General features: G+C 43.4%; 1 protein-coding gene and 1 long non-coding RNA gene across 2 annotated transcripts in view; both read left to right on the top strand.

The window, feature by feature from the left end:
* The window catches only part of LOC310676365, a 53,693-nt gene that overhangs the window by 14,051 nt on the left and 17,632 nt on the right, over nucleotides 1-22,010 (top strand). The window lies entirely within an intron of this gene.
* LOC310676159 (DNA excision repair protein ERCC-5-like) lies at nucleotides 1,556-21,348 on the top strand. Its single transcript, XM_083437647.1, has 16 exons — nucleotides 1,556-1,774; nucleotides 1,979-2,090; nucleotides 2,736-2,911; nucleotides 3,497-3,612; nucleotides 3,710-3,802; nucleotides 3,940-4,000; nucleotides 4,472-4,615; nucleotides 7,125-7,332; nucleotides 8,544-9,497; nucleotides 9,846-10,090; nucleotides 10,663-10,782; nucleotides 12,597-12,810; nucleotides 14,710-14,854; nucleotides 16,296-16,498; nucleotides 18,103-18,185; nucleotides 20,496-21,348. Exons 2-16 carry the CDS (start codon nucleotides 2,003-2,005, stop codon nucleotides 21,051-21,053), a joined length of 3,408 nt encoding a protein of 1,135 aa, XP_083293773.1. The 5' UTR covers nucleotides 1,556-1,774; nucleotides 1,979-2,002; the 3' UTR covers nucleotides 21,054-21,348.

The raw sequence follows: 22,010 nt of genomic DNA, 5'->3' as shown, positions 1-22,010 counted from the left end.
ATATAATATTTTGTTCTCATTATGGAAAAAAAGTTTAATAAAAAATATCAGTGGGATCAAGGACCATCTTTGTTCTGGTTTTGTAATTTTGTAGGTTTGCAGCACTGGCAAACTTTAAAAAGACCTTTCCTTTTAATAAACATAATTTTCTAGTTTTGTCACTTGTTTATGTTCTACGTTTGGTGCTCAAAGATCAATCGGTTGCTCACAAACTTGCTCCAAGTGTATTTGATTCACAGAGGAAAATTACAGTTCTATGATTCTTTGAAATTTAGTCTCCATCAAACATTTCTCTTCTCTGCTCAGACAAGGAAATCCCCAAGATGCTTCTGAAGTATGACAGGAAAGCCGTCCTGGTCAGGCTATGGCCCCATGGCTGGCTCCTGGTGTCCCTATTTTCCAGGGACCATCCTGAATTTATAAAAGCGGTTTCTGATTTGATCCCGGTACATCCTGCTTTTCCTTGACATCCCTATTTCCATCAGAGTAATGTTGAAGGATATGGTAAAATGTTGCTATTTCCATTGGATAAATGTTGGGGGGTATGGAGTTACATAACACACACACACCCCTAGCCGTATGACGTTTAGGAGACATCTGACAGCAGCCATGTATGTTGGAAGTTTTAAAAGTGTTTAATGTTTTATTTTTGTTTTTGTGTATGTTGGAAGCCAGCCAGAGAGGCTGCGACAGCCTGGTTGGATGTGTGGGATATAATAATAATAATAATGGAATAGGACATACCTATTCCAGTGTTGAAGGGCATGTGTATAGAATGCCACACAGCCACGTTCTATTATTTTTTCCAAGAATATGTTGGGCTAGCATATCCACTGAAGTGGGGATGGCTTGTGGGAAAGGCATCAAACCAAAGAACGGTGGCAGTGTGACATAAGCAGTGCCGGATTTAAGTATAAGCTAAACAAGCCCCACTCTTGGAGGCCCCCCCCCCAAAAAAAATTAAAGAAAAAAACCCTCTGGATGTAAAATATAAGATAAAAAACGAATAAAATAAAACCTACATACAGCAACAGTGTTTTGTGTTGTGTAGGCTTCTATGATGTAAGTAATGGCCTCCACCTGCCAGCCTGCTCCCTAAAATATCACTGGTTTGCTCATTTCTATATATAGGGTGCCTACATTCTGCATGGACTGGTTGCATGGCAACACGTGCAAATAGCTTTAGATACCTATTAGGTCCATAAGTTACCATATAGCATATATTCAACACAAAAAACGGAGGCAATTTGTTGTTGACAAAGGACAACTGCACATATAAAGGGCCCCATTACCTTCAGTAGCTTAGGGCCTCATCAAACCTAAATCCGGCCCTGGGCATAAGCCATGGTTTTCTTTATTAAAACAAACAAACAAAAACACTATAGCACAGTAATAGACACCATTAAAAACATTAAGAGAGAACTGAGGATGTGCGGGGAAGAGGTGATGGACGCCCAATCACAAGCGGCGGTGCAGCTCTGGCTGAAACTACATCTCCCAGCAGGCCGTGCGCCTCAGTCATGCCGGCGACGAGCGGAGGACGCGAAGGAAGCGCGACGAAACAAGATGGCGGAGTTTGGGTAAGGGGATGCATCAGAAATACCATCGCTGGACCCGTGTCCTCTCCCCTCCTCACGCTTATTCCTGCCCCGCGTCTTTTTAAGGGGTTGAAAATAATTTCTGTACATTTCTTCAGGGAAAGAGGGAGGTCTTAAAAATACGTTTTGGAGTATGTGGAATGCAAACTCGCTATTGTATCTTTGTGTTTCACTTGGTAGGTCTGGATTAAAACAGTCCAACCTTTTACATGCTGACTTATTTACTTGGGAACCACTGCATATCTCTCGTACCATTCCTGGGGCAGTGTTGAAGTAAAATAATAATTAAACCTCCATCAATAGTATGTGCATGTGTGTGTGTTTTCTAAAAAAAGGCGTCTTTGTATTTGGCCCACCAATATTTTTATTGTTTCCAACAGATTCATTTAATTACCTAACAAAAGATGGGAGTTCAAGGACTTTGGAAGCTGCTGGAGTGCTCTGGAAGACCCATAAACCCAGAAACGTTGGAAGGAAAAATCCTTGCTGTTGGTATCCTTAAAAAAAGAAAAGGAAGAAGAAAAGGGGAGGGCGGATATTGTAGTGAAACCGCACAAAATTTGACAAGAAGCAGACTGGGGATGTTGCAAAGCTCCCAGAACAACAAAGAGTTAAATACTATTTTAGCTTCCAAACTAGAGCAGCAGCTAAGTTAGAAAGCACAAGCCAAAACAGAGAGAAAATGCATAGCTGTCAACTTTTCCCTTTTCTTGCGAGGAATCCCGTTTGGAATAAGGGAATTTCCCTTTAAAAAAGGGAAACGTTGACAGCTACGAAAATGGTACCAACTCAGCACAAAAGGGAGGTGGTGATGAAGAAAGCTATACAGTTTATTACAAACCACAATTGCACAGCTTAAAATGATTTAAAATGCACGAACGAATAAGCTAATAAGGAATGTAAAAAAACCAGTTTCTTTCAAACCTCTTCTGATGTTTGACAGGATGTATGTGTCTCTCAGAGAGTCCTGTGGCATCTTAAACTCTTAAGAAAAATAATATGTTGCAGGCTTTTGTGGGCTAGAGTTCACTTTGTTGGCTGCAATGTCAGGATCCGACATAAGCAGCTGCTTGAGATGTTCTTGTTGTTTGTATGTATCTGCTTCCCCAGTTTTCTTCCTATGAATCCTCTTCTAAGATATCAGCATTTGGCTAAATCAAGCTGTGAAAGGGGCAAGGGACCGCCATGGAAATTCCACCCACAATGCCCACCTTCTCACTTTGTTTCACCGACTTTGCAAGCTGCTGTTCTTTCGAATTCGCCCTGTCTTTGTTTTTGATGGTGAAGCACCACTTCTGAAGAGGCAAACTTTGGTACGTGCTTTATGTGACCTTGTCCAGTACTGAACTTTTTGCCAGGTACAGTATAAATTTATTTTCAGGCAAATGAGAACAGAATTGCAACATTAGAGGGGCAGAATTGGAGCCTAGGAATTAGTTTGATTCTCCCAGCTGCAACAAAATGGAGGCTCTGCTGTGTGCATTTCTAACCGAGGCAGGAATTTAATCCTTTCCCACAATGGTCAAATTTAATATGGCATTCAGTAAATCTTTGGCTCACATGTGGAAGTATGTGTCATGAATAGAGTATACGGTAGCTGGTCATTAATGTAAGGACTTCTAAAAAGACCATTGGAAGGACTGTTACTGTAGCTGACTTTCTCTTTCATTTAACTACAAACTGCAGTTTCATAGGAAATGCAGCAAAGCTGTGCACAGCACAGTGCAAAAAACATGATGCCACTGTAACAACATCAGTAAAGATGTTGCATGACGATAAAACTGTTGGTAAAAAAAAGTCAAGTTCTAAACAGCAGTTTAATATGAAATGAGAATCAAATTAATGGAAAGAACATAATCTTCTAACATAAAACATTATTTCACCAATGTTGTTGGCAGGCTAAGCGAAGACAACGGAAAGAAGTTGCAGCCGCTGACTCCAAGAAAACGTCAGAGAAGCTTTTGAAAACTTTTCTGAAAAAACAAGCTATCAAATCTGTTCTGGCAGGCAAGAGGCAAGTACATAGCCCCCCCCCCCCCCCGTCTCTCTGTGGTCCACCTCCCAACTCTAAATATTAAGGTTTTGCTAATGTTATTATTTTTCCCCTCCAGTGAGGCTGCATTCCCTAGCCTTTCAGAAATACGAAGAGAAGAAATAGATGATATTTATGTATTGCCTTCTTTACAAGAAGATGCAAAGAACAGGTGAGTTGAACATGCTTATATTGTTTATATTTACAGTACAAAGTTTATATGGGCATGCAACCATTAAATAACACTCTGCTTTTTATGGAAAATGTGTTGATACCTGACAGCTTAGCACCTTTCCTTTTGTAACGTAGTTCTGATGAAGAAGATGAAAAGGAATGGGAGGAGCGAATGACCCAGAAAAAGATACTGCAAGTAACTCTCACTTTATTTAGAGTTCTTATTTATATTATTGTGTGAATTTCTAATGGATAAGGAACATCAGCATAAAATCTAAGTGCTGATGTGGTATCATGGCTGTGGTTAAGTAAACATCAGTGCTAAAAACAGTGTCAAGGAAGCAACATCTGGGGAAAGATCTTTGCCTAAGACTTTTGAGAGCTCCATAGAAGGTAGTACTACGCTACCTAGATCAGTGGTATGACTCCACTTAAGGCTTTGCATGATCCTAAATGTTTAAATAAAAGGACCTATAGGGCAGATACTTTTAAAGTGCAGTCCCCAAAAGTAAATTATAGAAAACTAAAACTTTCAATATTTTTGTTAGGCTCAGTACTGTGTGCATGTTTGTTTTCCTTCCTGTACTTTTGCACGGTCAGCGTGTTCTTTTTGAACTACTATCTCACGGCTCTGCATTTTGCATTCTGCCTTTTCCAACCTGCACAGGAAGAATTGTGTGAAAACCCTCATTCTGTAGATGTTGACTCGGAAGATTTCTTGAGCTTGCCCCCTGAAGTAAAGCACGAGATCCTCACCGACATGAAGGAATTCACGAAACGAAGAAGGACGTTGTTTGAGGCCATGCCAGAGGTAATGCACAAGCCTTCCTTTTACCTTTTCAAGTGTGCGGAACAAAATCTTGCTGTGTTTAAAACAGATAAATCCCTGTTAGTAAATCCACTATGATCACGACAAGTACTTACGTAAAAATGTCAGAGTAATAGTTCTTGGTGCAGAGCAGCTTATTTAAACCATTGCATAAAATGTCAAAAATAGCAACATCACAATTTAAGGTAGACGTAGATGAGGGAGATAGAGAAATGTGCAAGCATATTTACAGCATTTATTCAGCATAGTTGAGGAACAAAGGACAACATGTCTGCATCCCTTTGTGTCCAGCAAAAACAGCAGTAAGCAAAAGCAACATACAACGGATGTTCCCAGCAACTGTGCTGGATGTAAACAGGCATGTGATACACAACAGTCATGTCTGACCCTTTTAAGGTGGAATCTAACACACCTCTCCGCCCTGACCTCTGCTGCATGCTCTCATTTAGTGTTTGGTTTTTGGTTTTTTTGCCGGGCTGGAATGTGTCCTTGAACTTTGGTAGTTCAACCTCTGGCTTGCTTGCATGGAGGATGCAGTGAGTGTCTTCACGAACCGGCCTATTGCGTAAAGGTGAAATATTACACAGTTGCACTGACCACTTTTGCCCCTGACTCTACCTATCGCAGACATTTGGCCCCTGGAAGTGAATGTGGCCCTCAAACAGAGAAAAGTTCCTCACCTCTGATGTAGTGGGTAGCCTTACATTGTGTGTCACAACCAGAAAACTGTAAGTGGAGCTGGCGCTGGTTTATCATCTTATAAACAGCTGACCCGTAAATAGATGTGTTTAGATATCTTTCACACATGTAACATTGACCGCAGGGCACCCTGCTGTTTTCAGGCAACTGTTTTAAATCCCCCCCTTGCATAACCACTTTTTTTTATATTGCAACTGTTCTTGGCTATTTAAAGCACTGCCAGGCAACCGGTTATTGTGTTTCCCTATTTAGGGTCAATAATGCTGTGATGATAGAATGCTCAGTCCTAACTCTCAGAGACACGCCTGCCGTTAGTTTGCCATTTTTATCTTGTTTCCATCACACACAGCATTCAAAGTGTCCTTATCAGTAGTGGCACCCGTCCTGTGGGACGCCCTCCCACCAGATGTCAAAGAGAAAAATAACTACCAAACTTTTAGAAGACATCTGAAGGCAGTTCTGTTTAGGGAAGCTTTTAATGTTTAATGGGTTATTGTATTTTAGTGTTTTGTTGGAAGCTGCCCAGAGTGGCTGGGGAAACCCAGCCAGATGGGCGGGGTATAAATAATAAATTTTCTTCAAAACTGAACGATCAGAGCATGTTATGGTAAAACCATAAAAGTACATCAAAACATGTATAAAACGTATTTCAAACAGTAAATTTTACTATAAGGCCGGTATGATCTAATAATGTTTTATTTTCCCAGCAAGCCTACATTTTTGCATACTGGAAAGTAAGATGCAGTTCTGTATGCACTTACCTGGTCATTGAATAGGGCTGGCTTCAGAGTAGACATGCATAGGCATGTTCAGTGCCACTTTGAGTTTTTATTACTAAGCGAGGATTTGAAACTAAACCCCCTGGGGCAAAGTCCCTTGGTCTGCTCATAAGACTCCCTGCTTGAATCCTAGGCTCCATTCTCAGCTGCCAGCTGCCACTTGCATTTCTGGGACCCAAAGATGTAGTGCCTGATTCTCTTGTCAGCGAAGCTAGTCAATGAGCCACAAGAGTTTTTCTCGCTCCCCAAGACACCTTCTGCCCAGTGTGCCGCTCCCCCCCCCCCCCCCCCCGGTTCCTGTTCTGTTCCTGTTTATCCTCCACTGTGATACCATGAAGACAAAAGATTTTTGCGTGGCCCCTGAAGGCACTGCAAAGTTGTCCATTTCCTAAAACATATTGCATGTACGGTATATAAGCTTCTGATTTTTCCTCCTTTTGTACCGCATTGCGATACTGTGATGCTAAAATGTGTTTTGTGGACCCCCCCATGAACCCTGCCCCTACCTCCTCCAGTAGTTTTTAACTGATCACTCCTGTGGGTCCCCTGTTGTGATTCATGACGTCGAAAGGTTTTTATTTTGCAAGGGCCCAAGAATGTATCTTTAGAAAACAAACAGGGCTGTACTCACTTTCACACTTCAGCCGCAACTGCTTTGATAGGTAGTTCTGAAGGGTTTTCCATGGTTCATTATAGCTCAAAAGAAAGTTAGCCATTTCTGCTGTGTTATATGAGGAGGAAATTCTGCATCTTCTATTATATAACTATTCCAAAGTCAGTGGATAATTTTCAAAACTTTTTACATGTTAAATGGAACAGGCTATGTGATGGAAATAATTGTTGACGTTCTCAAAAGAAAAATGTCAACTTTTTGTAACAAAACGTTGATGATAATGTCTCCTGAATGTTGAAATTCCTCCTCTTCCTCTAACGCAGTACATTTATTTGCCCTGGAAATACAGGAAGTTCAATTCAAGTTTATTGAAGTGTTGTTTTTGTTGTTGTTGTTGAAGGAGTCCAGTGACTTCTCCCAGTATCAGCTCAAGGGATTGCTTAAGAAAAGCAGCTTGAATCGGCACATAGAAAAGGTGCAGAAGGAGATGAATCAACAGCACTCGGGCCAAATCCAGAGCCAGTACGAAGACGACGGGGGCTTCTTGAAAGAAGTGGAAACCAGGAGGGTTGTTTCGGAAGACACATCTCACTATATCCTAATCAAAGGTAGTAGGGCAATAACGTTTCCTTCCATGAGAAAATTAAATGTACAGTGCTAGTAAAATTAAAGCAGTTTCATAACCACAACAAAATTAATTAAACCAGTTTAATAACCGCAGAATAACTTCTGTTGTCTATACTCTGGTAACCATGTTTATACATAGGGATGCCTCTGAAGATGGTTCAGAAGCTTCAGCTGTACAGAATTCAGTGACCAAGTTGCTGAGCATATAAGGCTAATCTTGGCCCGACAGCACTGGCTGCCACTTAGCTTCCGGGCCCAATTCAGAGTGCTGTTTTTGACCTATAAAGCCTTAAATGGCTCAGGACCGCAATACCTGAAGGGCCGCCTCTCACCCACATAAACCGCCCCGAAATCTGCATTCACCATCTGAGGTCCTTCTTCCTGTGCTTTCTCCAGCTGAGGTCTGGAGGGTGGCAACACAAGAACGGACCTTTTCTGTGGTGGCTCTGCTTTTGTGGAATGCTCTCCCCAGGAAGCTTTGCCTGGCACCTTCATTATATATTTTTAGGCACCAGATGAAAATGTTCCTCTTCAGCCTTTGGCTGATTCATATTCTACAGCCTTTTAAATGTGTGTGTGAGAAGGGTGGGTGGGTATTGTTTTGCCGTTTTGTATTACTTATTTACTTGCTTTTATTGTGCATTTTATTCTGTGAACCGCCCAGAGATCTTATGATGACAGGTGGTATAAAAAGGTAAAGGGACCCCTTACCATTAGGTCCAGTCGTGGCTGACTCTGGGATTGCGGCGCTCATCTCGCTTTACTGGCCGAGGGAGCCGGCGTACAGCTTCCGGGTCATGTGGCCAGCATGACTAAGCTGCTTCTGGCGATCCAGAGCAGTGCACGGAAACGCCATTTACCTTCCCACCGTAGCGGTACCTATTTATCTACTTGCACTTTGACGTGCTTTCGAACTGGTAGGTTGGCAGGAGCAGGGACCGAGCAACGGGAGCTCACCCCGTCGCGGGGATTCGAACCGCCGACCTTCTGATCGGCACATCCTAGGCTCTGTGGTTTAACCCACAGCGCCACCCACATCCCATAACGGGTGGTATACAAATCCTATAAATAAAATAAAAGTCATCACTTAGCTTGTATGTGATTTTAATCCCACAGTCTTTCTTTTAAACCCCTCCACCCCAAACCCTTGTATTAAGATATGAATAAACAGTGATGATCCCTTTTCTCTCAGGTGTCCAATCAAAAGGTGATGCCCCCAGAGATATGAAAACAAAGTCAGCCAGCCATTCTTCTGCAGGGTTTCAAGATTCAGAGTCCAGAGGGAATATTAAGGAGGCTCAGGTTAACAGGAAGCCCCCTCTAGAGGATCTCATAAAAGCTGAACCAACCAGCAGTTCTTCTCTAGCTCCTCCTTCCCCCAGAACTGTTCTCGCTATCCAAGCTGCCATGCTGGGAAGCAGTTCAGAAGAGGAGCTGGAAGGCGACAACAAAGATCGGCTTGATGCGGACGAAGGCAGGTCCAGCGCTCATTCTGACGCCAGCAACATGTCCCCAAGGACACTGAGGGCTATTCAGAATGCTTTATGTGAGGAGGAGGAGGAGGAGGAGGAGGATGAAGCATCTTTTTGCATCCGCACTGGTGGCAGTCGAGTGGGGAGACCTGCGAAGGATATTCTTGCCAGTAGCTCGGATGAGGAGGGCCAAGTACCTGAAGATCGGCGTGAAAAAGAACCTCCATTTTTATCTGTCGGGCATTCAGAAGGCAAACTCATTAGCCAAGGCAGTGAATTGGGTCAAAGGAAGGATGTCTTGGAGAAGGATCAGAGCGTACCTGAAATCGTATGCACTCCTTTTATGGAAAAAGTATCTTCTGAGGCAGATAAGGAAAAAGGAGCCTTGACTTCCACAACAGGCACAACTTCTGGGAAAGATGAAGGTATGGATATTGGCACAGAGCGGCGGGAAAAGCCTTCGGCGCAGACTCCATCAGTTGTCCCAAGCCATTCAAACTTTGCAGAGGTAGCCGGAAATGGCAAAGCTGAACATTTAGTGGAATTGGTTCAGCCGTCAGGGAAACAAGCCTCTGAAGGTCAGCACCATGCACTCCCGTTTACTTCAGAAATGGAAAACCTCAACGGAGAAAGAGAGGAACTTCAATCACAGTCTGAAGAGAGTGATTCTGATGGTATGTGGTTGTTAAAATATATGCATATGATAAAGGCAGAACATAGGAACATACATAAACATGACAGAATGTAAGAAGGGTTCTGTGGAATGCCCTGGGCAGGGAAGCTCAGATGCACTCATTTTTGGTGATCTTTCAGGGGCAAATTAAAAACGGTTTTGTTTTGGAAGGAAGGCAGCTGTTGAATTCTGCTCTCCCACCCAGATTTTAATTGGACTAATTGATGCTTATGAAGTTGTTTTTAAATATTTTGAACCGCTTGGGTTTTACTTTAAGAAACTTGGAAGTAGAACAGAGGCAAAGAAGCCAATCGTTCTCACTTTTTCTTTTCTTTTTAATGTTGACCAGGTAGCTTCATTGAAGTGGATGCCGAAGCGAGTGGTGAACCTCAGGACGAAACATCAGAGGTGTCCCTTGCTTCCGCTGAACAGGAGGAAGAAGCGTTGTCTGCAGAGGATGTGAAAGGGGCGGACGAACATCCCACGGGCAGCCTAACAGAAGACACTGGTGAGGATTCAGAGCTGTCTATGCAACAGGATGCTGAAATCGAAGGCAAGGAGGATGCCATTAACGAATGGCAGGATATTAGTATGGTAATTATTTTGTTGTCAGTAATGAGGAAAGAGCTGTATTCCCAGGGAATACGACAATTCTGTTCAGTTGTTCCATAACATTTATTTATTTATTTAACGAGAAAGACCTGCACAGTTATTTGAAAGAGTACAAAAAGGATGAATTGGAAGTCAGTAGGAACAGAGACTATGACATCCATGAAACTCCCCTTCTTATGACTGGTTTGCTGCCTGTACTTTTTCAGATTCTGCCTATGATCGAAGATCAGAAATAGGCTATTTTTTGAAAAACCCCTTCTTAAAAACAATGTGTCAGAATTTCAGATTTGACAATGCATGTGTACAGAACTGAACCAACAATGACTTCTGCTAAATTTCCTTTCTTTGGGTAGGGTTCCTCTGGTTTTGCTCTGCTAAATGCACAATTTGGACTTGTTTGGTGCAGAATTTTGTATTTCTGGGGATTGCTAACAATCCTGAGCATAGGTTTTGGGTGTAATTATGCCTACTACGAACTTAAGCGCAGACAGGTAACTAACATACATCGGTGCCTTGGGGCTTAACAGAACTTGGATCTTCCTTTATGTTTACAGGAGGAGTTGGAAGTCTTGGAAACAAACCTTTCTGCTGAGCAAAATGCTCTAAAGGCTCAGAAGCAACAGCAGGAGCGTATTGCTGCCACTGTGACAGGACAGATGTTCTTAGAAAGTCAGGTAATGTATTTATCATCCCTTCTTGTTCTCAGTAGCCTTAACAGATTCCCATTTTCCCAAAGGGAAAACTGAGAAATGTTGGCAAGAGTACCCAGTCAAGTCCAAGTTCAGCTCCCTTTGCAGTGGGTTACACTGGCTTGGACTGTGACTGGGAAAGAGGCTTTTGTCTAAACTTGAGGTATTGATATTTTCCTTTCCTTATTGCATTTGAGCAATGCTCACATGATCAGTTTCATTGAATTATTTCACAGCTGCTGCAGTATTCTATAGAGCCATAATTTATTGCAAAACCCCACCACTACCTATATCAAGAGACAAGCTTGCTTGACTCATTTCAGTGTTGTGTGCCTAATTTGAACAACGGGGATTTAAGAAGGAAGAATAAACTGGTATTTCTTAAAGTTGAGCACAGAAAATGAATATCTTTGTCCCTTCCAATTCCACAGTTCTGTGATTCTGTGAGATAAAACTGAGAAACATTTGTGAAAATAAATTCCCTCCCATTACATACCAGGCAGGTGCCATCTCTGTTGTCTTCTCATTGCCTTTTGAAGATCTCCCGCAAATCTTTAAATTGAGTGTTTTACTCCAGTCTACGTCTGTATTGGATTTGACTTTAAAAAATAAATAAATAAATAAATACTCTTTTAAATACATTTTTACTGTTAAATCGCTTTGAGATCTTTCACAAGAACTGGATTAAAATAAATGGAACGAAATAAATAAAATAAGAGGAAAATGTCAACATTACATCATAAGTTAGAGGCATCCCCCCTGCCCACTCCACAAGCACACACATTCTCGTGTTAGTAATTCCTTCACATGTTAACTCTGCATGACTTGGAAGAACAAACTGCAGAGAGAGATGTCAGTGATAAAAGCTACAAATTGCCTTTTTGTTTCTGTTTTCCACTGTGCAACTTAAATGTATCATATTGAGTTAGGCTGTTGGCAGAACGGGTTAGCAAGGGATGTGTACAAACAGATTGAATGTAGCTGTTATACTAACCCCCCTAGAAACTAAAGTAGAGCATTAACAAAATAAGTGATTATTGATGTATTGCCAAGACACACATTAGGGAAGGAGGGGTGGAAATGGGAAAAGTTATTATGTATTTTTCTTAGAAAGCTGGAAATAGTGTAACTGTCCCATCCCATGCAAATCCAGGCTTAACTGATATATCACATAGCTGCAGATGCAGCAGATACAAGCTTGGAACATCTCCATGACAAACAGCTGTCTGCAGAAGATTTATTTGCCCTGCTCACATAGTCAGTGGTCTTACATATTTTTGACTTTTCCCACCCCAGTAAAACTAACATTGCACTCAAAACCAGTCACTTATTGTCTTCTAAGGGGGAAAAAAATCTACCAGAAACCACAATCACTGTCATCGTTTGTAAGTTGGGTGTGATGGCTTGCATGGGCGAATGACCCATTATACATCTAATAATGCACTTCCATGTTGCCTGATATTGCCTCCGATGCAGTGCTTTCCAGTGGAGCTGGTTCGCACATTCACCTGCCAGTAATTGAGTGATACCTGTGGGAGAGAAGTGCAGTGGTACCTCTGGTTATGAACTTAATTCGTTCCGGAGGTCCGTTCTTAAGCTGAAATGGTTCTTATCCTGAGGCATGCTATCTCTAATGGGGTTTCCTGCTTCACACGTGCCAGAAGCATGCGATTTCCATTTGCATCCTGGGGCAAAGTTCACAACCAGGAGCAGCTACTTCCAGGTCAGCGGAACTCGTAACCTGAAGCATTCGTAACCAGAGGTACCACTGTCTTGAGTTTGTTTTTCCGTTCTCTCAGGAACTTCTGCGCCTCTTTGGCATTCCGTACATCGAAGCCCCTATGGAGGCAGAGGCTCAATGTGCCGTCTTAGACCTCACGGATCAAACCTCGGGGACAATCACGGATGACAGTGACATTTGGTTGTTTGGAGCACGACATGTGTACAAAAACTTCTTCTCTCAAAACAAGTATGTGGAATATTACCAGTATGTGGATTTCCAGAATCAGCTAGGTAAGACCAAGAAAACCCAGCTAATGCAGAAGATTTGAATTGCTTCCTTTTTTTAACCCGCTTATTGAAACTATGCAGTTTTATTATGATAGTGTATCAACAATTTCGCTATTATACAGCATATAATTCAAATATATTTCTTTGTTCCTCTGTTTGTTCTTCTGCTTCGGAGGATTATAGAATTGGTGACAAGCGTTTTGAATTCAGGGGGTAACCTGCATAACACTGCTCTGTTAGTTCCACTGTCTGGATATGTTCTGTAACCGGTTGATCCTTGTGGCTGCTGGTGTTGGTCCCTGGATTAACACTCTTAATCTTTCTGATGTTTGGCTTCCCAGATTAGTAATGAGTCATGTCTGCTCAGTAGTTAGAAACAATTGAGACATAGCATTTAGTCATAGTAGCCTTAAAATTTGTCTGGTTTCTTGAACTAAAAGTAAGTTCTCTCGTTAGTCTGCACTTGGAGCCTCTATATAATTTATTTCATAGAATCATAGAATCATAGAGTTGGAAGAGACCACAAGGGTCATCGAGTCCAACCCCCTGCCAAGCAGGAAACACCATCAGAGCACTCCTGACATATGGCTGTCAAGCCTCTGCTTAAAGACCTCCAAAGAAGGAGACTCCACCACACTCCTTGGCAGCAAATTCCACTGTCGAACAGCTCTTACTGTCAGGAAGTTCTTCCTAATGTTTAGGCGGAATCTTCTTTCATGTAGTTTGGATCCATTGCTCCGTGTCCGCTTCTCTGGAGCAGCAGAAAACAACCTTTCTCCCTCCTCTATGTGACATCCTTTTATATATTTGAACATGGCTATCATATCACCCCTTAACCTCCTCTTCTCCAGGCTAAACATGCCCAGCTCCCTTAGCCGTTCCTCATAAGGCATCGTTTCCAGGCCTTTGACCAACTAGCTTTTGCTGCCTGTGGATAGGGTAGAATAATTATTACCTGGTCTGAGTGGGGCAGCCTCAGTAAAGTGTGGTACCAACGTTAGCATCCTTTGGGTACCAGGTTGATATACCTTTTCTTGCAGACATTTGAAGGAATGATTAACATCTCTCTCTCTCTCTCTCTCTCAGTGTAGGAGTGTGTATTGCTATTTTATTGTTAAACTTAATAGCTGTTTTTAGTTGCAAGCCGCAAGACATTTGGTATTAGGAGATGTTGATAATAAATTGAATTAAATCAATTGTTAGCAATAGTTTGTGAATCTTTGCAACTCTTATACATGTTTTCAGTGCCTGCTCTTGCATGAAGATGATTCATGCCAATTCCAACCAGTAGTTTTTTGGGTACTCTGTTGATTTTGCTGATACGTAGCAGATCTCAAAGGGACGCGGGTGGCGCTGTGGGTTAAACCACAGAGCCTAGGACTTGCCGATCAGAAGGTCGGCGGTTCGAATTCCAATGACGGGGTGAGCTCCTGTTGCTCGGTCCCTGCTCCTGCCAACCTAGCAGTTTGAAAGCACATCAAAGTGCAAGTAGATAAATAGGTACCATTCCCACGGGAAGGTAAACGGCGTTTCCATGCGCTGCTCTGGTTCGCCAGAAGCAGCTTAGTCATGCTGGCCACATGACCTGGAAGCTGTACGCTGGCTCCCTTGGCCAATAAAGCTAGATGAGCGCCGCAACCCCAGAGTCGGTCACGACTGGACCTAATGGTCAGGGGTCCCTTTACCTTTACCTAGCAGATCTCAAACCTGGTTGCCCAAGATTTCTGCGCTTGGTGTGTGGAAAAGGTTCAGGACTGAACTTCGTAGTACACACCATAAAAGCATGCACTGAGCTGTTGCACCCCCCTTTTTTTTCTTAACAAAGTTAATGCATATTTTTTAGTTGAAAGTGTGAACTTGTGAATTCTATCACACATAACTTGCTTATTTCCCTCCCTTCAGGCTTGGATCGAAACAAGTTAATTAATCTAGCCTATCTGCTTGGTAGTGATTACACAGAAGGAATTCCTACTGTTGGCTGTGTAACCGCAATGGAGATCTTGAACGAATTTCCTGGACGAGGAATGGAGCCTCTCTTAAAACTTGTGTAGGTATTTAATTTTTTTTGCAGGCTGTTCTCTCTCTCTCTCTCTCTCTCTGTGTGTGTGTGTGTGTGTGTGTGCGTGCGTGCGTGCGTGTGTGTTCTGGTCTGAAGCATTATGAGCTAGGATGCCTGGCAAAGGGAAATATTAGTATAACACAGAAACAATCATGAATCTGTTTATATTTCTTGTAATTACAGTGGTACCTTGGGTTACAGACGCTTCAGGTTACAGACGTTTCAGGTTACAGACTCTGCTAACCCAGAAATAGCACCTCAGGTTAAGAACTTTGCTTCAGGATGAGAACAGAAGTCATGCTCCGGGGGCGCGGCAGCAGTGGGAGGCCCCATTAGCTAAAGTGGTGCTTCAGATTAAGAACAGTTTCAGGTTAAGAACGGACCTCCAGAACGAATTAAGTTCTTAACCCGAGGTACCACTGTACTGTGATTCTCTGCATTTATGGCAGAACATGTTTGTTTGTCATGGCAAACCATGGTTTCTGGCTTTCGCATGCCGCCAGGTTGCTCCTGCTTTGCCTCTCTCCTGGTGCAAACAGGAGAAATAAAGCAGAAAGCTGCAGTTAAACACAGAACCATGGTTTGTTGCTCTCTAACAAGCTGTAATCTGAAAATCAACAGCAAACCATGGTTTAAGCTGTCTACTGATTCATGGCCATAAGTTCACAGGGACGCGGGTGGCGCTGTGGGTTAAAGCCTCAGCGCCTAGGGCTTGCCGATCATAAGGTCGGCAGTTCGAATCCCCGTGGCGGGGTGCGCTCCCGCTGTTTGGTCCCAGCGCCTGCCAACCTAGCAGTTCGAAAGCACTCCCAGGTGCAAGTAGATAAATAGGTACCGCTTACTAGCGGGAAGGTAAACAGCGTTCCGTGTGCGGCTCTGGCTTGCCAGATGCAGCTTGTCACGCTGGCCACGTGACCCGGAAGTGTCTTCGGACAGCGCTGGCCCCCGGCCTCTTTGAGTGAGATGGGCGCACAACCCTAGAGTCTGTGAAGACTGGCCCATATGGGCAGGGGTACCTTTACCTTTACCTTTACTGATTCATGTATAATGGGCTTTTGATTTCTCTTTGACGTTCTTTATGCTATTGTCTTCCACAAACACATTCACTGCTCTTCTGCAGATGTAATACCTTTCCCAAACTGATTTCAGCGCATGGTCATACCTGGTCACCACCCTGCTGCGCACTGGGGCAAACTGAGGACCTCCATTTTACATTGCACAATGCAAGGAAAGGACTTATGTATGGGCTGTGTGTTCATTGTGTACTAAAAGCTGTTTTGGTTGCTGTAGTCCCTATACCTGAAGGAGCCATAAGTTCTTCAAAACTGAAGTTTCCCTTGTCTCTTTGACAGGTGACAGACTTGACCAAACCAACAAATTCTCTCCCTGTGTGTGAGAGAGATTTAAACATCTATTTCTGTTTTCTCAGGGAATGGTGGGCCGAGGCTCAGAAGTATAATAAAACGCGTCCCAATCCGTATGACACCAAAGTGAAGAAAAAACTGCGGCAGTTGCAGCTTGCACCCGGTTTCCCAAATCCTGCAGTAGCGGAGGCTTATCTGCATCCCGTGGTGGATGAGTCGAAAGGATTATTCGTTTGGGGAAGACCTGACGTGGAACAGATAAGAGAATATCCTTTTCCCCCCTCTGTTTTCTCCGTACTCTTGATAAGCTGTGCTTAGAAATGCTCCGGCAGAAATGTTTGTGAAACGTGCAACAAATGGGGTGCTGTGCTGCATGAAAGAGCTCACATGGTTTGCCAACACACGGTTCTGTGGGGCGGAGGGGATAGAAATCTCTCTCTCAATGCAAGTGTCATCCAGAAGCAGCTAACCGATGTGCCGCCTCTTGTGTGCTTCCGAATGCACAGAGTTTCTTCAAGTAGCTGTCACCAAATGCAGATGTGTGGTGCATGAAAGATACTACTTGAAAAACAGCAAGACAAAGAGCTGCAGTCTTTGTGTGTGAAAAGTGCTGCGATACATGTATAAAATTAACAGGAAAGGGCTTGAGAATATCCCAGATTTGCATCATAAAATGTAGTAATTGTTAGGGGTTTTTCTGCTTTTAAATGCTCGTCGTGCTGCTACATAAGACTATTACTGTATTTTTCGCTCCAAAGGACGCACTTTTTTCTTCCTAAAAAGTAAGGGGAAATGTCTGTGCATCTTATGGAGCGAGTGTGTGGTCCCTGGAGCTGAATTGTCCAGGGGCAAAAAGCAGATCATGCTTTTTTTTGAAAGAGGGAAGTGGGTGTTGAAACAAAGCCACTGATCGTTTGCCAGTCGGGGAGAGAGATAAGGGATGCTAGCAATAAAGGAGGCTGCCTGGGAGCGGAGAGGTAAAGACAGCAAACTTGCAAAGGGGGGAAGCAGGAAGACTAAAGCAATAAGGAGAGAAATTAGAAGAAAAGGAGGAGCAAAAAAACTGCTCCAGCTAAGGAAAAGACACTAAGGCAAACAAGAGGGAAGGGAGTGTTGAAAGGAAACAGCTGATCGCTGGGATCAGAAGAGAGATAAGGGACCCTAGCTAGGCTTCCTGGGAGGGGGGAGGTAAAAGCCCATGGATCCTCAGGATTTTTGCATTGGGTCACCCCAAATTAACCATCAGATCACATAGCATGTCCATGGCTACAGCCTGCACCAAACAAATCACACACCCGCTGTTGCGTGGGGCCGCAGTGGCGCAACAACATGGTTACAAAGCACTGATCCACATGGATCCTCAGGATTTTTGCATTGGGTCACCCCAAATTCACCATCAGATCACATGTCTGTGGCCACAGCATGAACCACAAAAATCATACATCCACTGTTTCATTCAGAATATTTTTTTCCTTGTTTTCCTCCTCTAAAAACTAGGTGCGTCTTATGGTCAGGTGCATCTCACGGAGTGAAAAATACGGTACTTACAGACTTCCAAAATACAAGGTTGTATCCAGCTCTGTTTGAGTGGCATATCCCTGTTCATCCCAAAAATCTGCTGCAAAGTATACCCCAATCCTCTGAAGCAGATTTTGAAGGGTGTGCAGGGGAGCAGTGGCTGCAAGAGATTGGCGTGGAGGAGGAAGGTCTCTTGCACAAGTTGCAGCTTGTTGTGGAAGCAGAATGGCAGCATTTGACACAATCCGCACAATTGCAAATCCTGTTTTCTTGGATGTGTTTGCTGCTTTCAGGAACTTTCATTCATGCTTTGATTTCCTTTGAATTTCTATTGGCCCTTGACTCGAAACACATTTTGCCAAAGTCGTTTTGGCTGGACCAAGTTGAAAACAGACGAAGTCCTGTTGCCTGTCCTCAAGCAGCTGAATGCACAGCAGGTATCAGTAACACACACAAATGTGTGTCTGTGGGGGTGGTGAAACTTGTTTTGCTGCATCATCAAAAGGCTGTCTCCATATGCCCTGATAAACCCTGGCAAGAACAGTTAGAATGGATGTCTATCCCCCACAAAGGTAGAAAATTAAATCATCACCTACAAATATGTCTATGAAATTCACTGAAAGTCGGATAAAGAAAGCAAATGATGAATTTAAATCCCAGGAATAAATTGCTCAGGGCAGACTCAAAATGCAGACAAGAGTGAGAGCTCAGCGGAGTATTTTTAAAATATCAGAACTGGTGTATTGTAGGTGAAATGAATGGTTCACATTTTAGAACATGTTTATCCCATCTTTTCTCTGGATCAGAATTTGGGTAGGCTATGTTTCAGGGATGTGGTCTTCCAGAGGTTGCTGAGCTGCAACTCCCCTCATCCCCAACCATTACAGTCTAGGGCTGATAGGAATTGGAGTCCAACAACATCCCCCTTCTATATTAGTGGCCAGTGTTTTTTGCCATTGTGTGTGCTGGTGCTTGCTGCATTACAGATGTGGCTCATTGTATCTTGGTGTAGCTTTGCCCCTACTGTGCCAGGGAACAAGCAGAAGACTTGAAGATATTTTTTCCAGCACCACACCTATGAACCCTATTTTTCCATTTCATAACTCCCACTAACTTCTGCTGCCTGTGCCATAGGTTGGCCACCCATGTTTCAGGTGGATGTTGCAAATTTAAGAATCTGTGATGTCCTTGTTCTACTCCGGTTAGACTCATCATGGTTTTTTTTGTGGGTAGCCTTCTGAATTGGTTGCAGCACCATAGGTGCTGCTATCAAACAGCTTCCTTTGATATTAAGGATTGTTTGGAAACTGAAGGACCAGCACTGACCTCGTATTCAGCTATAAAACACAGGCCATTTAATGGACCTGGCTGATGAATCTTTTAGCTGGCTCAATGAGTTTATTATCTTTGAAGAAGGGGTGCGGGTTTAGGTTTGCAGGTGAACGTTACATAGATCTCAAGCAGTTTAAGTGGTAAGATGCTTTGAGCTGAAAACAGAAGCCAAGATAAGTACCAGAAGCCTGGAGGCAGATATAAAGGGATTAGCATTTGGTGCTCAGACCTCTTGATTTCTAAGCCCAGGAGTTGGCAGGAACAGTCTTCCCACAGGTGGCTGGGAAATTTGCCAGGATCAGTGAGGCTCCTCTTCCTTTCCAACATGTATACAAGTTATTTTCAGACCATAACTGGCGACATAAATTTGTAAGCAAACGTTGATAACAGATGATGAGTCCTAATGTTGAGCAGACAAGAGGGCTCACCCAGATGCTACCCTGTCACGTTCTGTGCCACCTGGAATGTGACTAGTTACCTTTTTCTGAAACTCTCCTTTGTTCAGTGATGAAAACCAACCGTGTAGAATGGCAGGGCACTTCCCTAGCTGTGCAGAATCATAATCTCTGCACTTAGAGCTGCCTATCTGGAGAGAGTAGTCAGCACTCAGTATATCAGCCTGTGTAGAAATTGCATGAGACCCCACAGGCAGAGAATCTGGTTTTTATACAAATTATATGCAAATACCATCTACACAGAAAATACGCAAATGAACAGCAATCTTTATTTATTGCATGTTTATTAGGAATTCTGGATTACTTAGACACTTTATCTCTTTCAAAACAAAGCCATCCAGCCCCAAACCCCATAAAACCACAAACTGCAAAATGCAGTATTTTAAGGATAAACTGTGAACTATGTGAAGCTGTGAACTATATGAACTGATCCATTTACTCACCAAAGGTTAATCTGAATGAACAGATCTTCACCCTCCTACTATGAAAGATATCAGTGACATGTTCTTGTGGACCTGTCAGGAAGGAAGTTTCACAACTGAGGTGCTGCTAACTGAAAGGTCTTGAGTAGGAACTTGAAATCTTATCCTGAGCCAGATCATTGGTCCATCTAGTGCTGACTGCCAGCGGTGCTCCAGAATTTCAGACAGTTCTCTTCCACCTCTACGTGGAGATACCTGGGATTGAACCTGGGACCTTCTGCATGCAAAGCAAATGCTCTACCACTGAGCTATGGCCATTTCCTGAGTCAGGTGGATCTTATAGCTTGCTGGGTGGGATCTCAAGAGAGGACTTCCCCATAGATCTTCATTGGTACAGTGGGCCTCAATTGGCTCGATAGGCCCAGGCAATATAGAGGGTTGAACTTAGATGCCCTGTGTCTTTTCCCTATTGCAATTAGCCTATGCCATAATTCCTTAACATCATTTGTGGGGATGCCCCCTTTTCTCTTCTTTGTAGACTCAGCTCCGTATCGACTCCTTCTTCAGATCAGCACAACACGAGAAGCAAGCCATCAAGAGTCAGAGGCTTCGCCGGGCTGTGACTTGCCTGAGGAGGAAAGAGAAGGAGGAAGAGCAAAACGAAGTCCTGCAAGCTACTGCAGTCATGGAGCAAGAACGCAAGCGGAGGAAAGGGAAGGGTCCTCTTCGAGGTGCGAAGCAAGGACTGGCTGGAACGCAGGGCCGGCGGGGCAAGAGGAGAAAACCCCCACAGCTGAAAGGGGAGGGTTGTGGAGGGGGAGGCTTCGTAGGGGAGGTTCAGCTCTCGGAGGCTGAATCGTCCAGCGAATCGTCGGCCGAAGAGTCGGAGAAGGAAGCCTCCAAAAGGTGCAAAAAAGGAGGAAATGCCCTGGTGCTTGAAGCAGACACAGCCAGCTTGGAGCTTGAAGCCAAGCTGGATGATGTGGGGAACAGCAGCTCTAGTGCTGAGGAAGAAAAGCCTCTGGTTACAGCTAGGCCTGTATTTGAGGGCAAGAAGGCAAGGGGTAAGTCTTCCAGGGGAAGACGTAAGAAATAGTGCTAGCTAGCAACAGATAGGGAATTCTGAAAATGCTGTTTGGTATATAGCGCAATGAAATCTTCGCTAGCCAAGAATTGCTCTCCCACCTTCATTATCTTACTTTTGTATATATCGGCACGAACCTCCGTGATCTTATTTTTGTATATATTAGCACTATTTATTAAATAAGGGCTTCTCTTTTTCTAACAGCGATTATGAGCTGGAATGTTTAAACCTCTTTTAAGAGGATAATATCAATGTCTGTTTTCTCAAGAATGCTTCCAGGAGAATAAAGAAATTTGCCTCCCTTGAAGGTTCTCAAGGTGATTTTGTGATGGTGTATGTGTTTTTCATCATGGAAATTGAGTCATTTTATAATGCAGTCAACCTGTCAGTCAGCTTCACACTTCATGAAATGCGAGCAGCAGCGTACCATACAGGGTTTCTGCATTCCGCCAGAAGAAAATACTTTGGGCAGCTTCGACTCCTCATACCGTGCTGTTCACCTATATTAAAAAATCATTTCAAGCATGTCATCCATTGCAGAGCTATATCTGATGGGACTGGTCATTCTTCCAAAAAGCTACAGATAGCTAGTTGTATCTTAACAGCATAGCTAATAGAGAATTTAACAAATAAATTCAAAAGGAGAATTGGCTTTGCATAGTGGCTGAGGAACGAACCAGGAAGATCAATGCTACGACCTTGCTATGGACCATGTCAGCTGCTGTATTTGGGGACGGGCAGGAATTTTTCCACTTGGCAAACTGGACCTGGCCATTTGCTTTTGCCTACCTCATAGCAATCGTCACAACTTTGTGAGGTTAGGCATTGGGTAGGCCTTGACTTGGCTGGAGGGGAGGTTGTAGCTTCTCCTTGCCCCTCCTTGGTTAAGGGGATCTGGTTAAAGCGATCTGGGAGGAGTAGCTTCTGTCCGATGCCAAGATGGGGGCTAGAACCATAGCAGCATTCCAA

This window comes from Podarcis tiliguerta (genome assembly GCF_965153285.1).
Source record: "Podarcis tiliguerta genome assembly, chromosome: 4".
NCBI classification, from domain to species: Eukaryota; Metazoa; Chordata; class Lepidosauria; order Squamata; family Lacertidae; genus Podarcis; species Podarcis tiliguerta.
Note: the sequence above shows the minus strand (reverse complement) of the source record. Positions and strands in the feature narration are given on the sequence as shown.

Coding starts and splice junctions, on each gene's coding strand:
- LOC310676159 (XM_083437647.1), top strand. CDS start 2,003: ATGGGAGTTCAAGGACTTTGGAAGCTGCTGGAGTGCTCTGGAAGACCC. Junction 4,616..7,124: donor TGTTTGAGGCCATGCCAGAG/GTAATGCACAAG, acceptor TTGTTGTTGAAG/GAGTCCAGTGACTTCTCCCA. Junction 12,811..14,709: donor GGATTTCCAGAATCAGCTAG/GTAAGACCAAGA, acceptor CCCTCCCTTCAG/GCTTGGATCGAAACAAGTTA.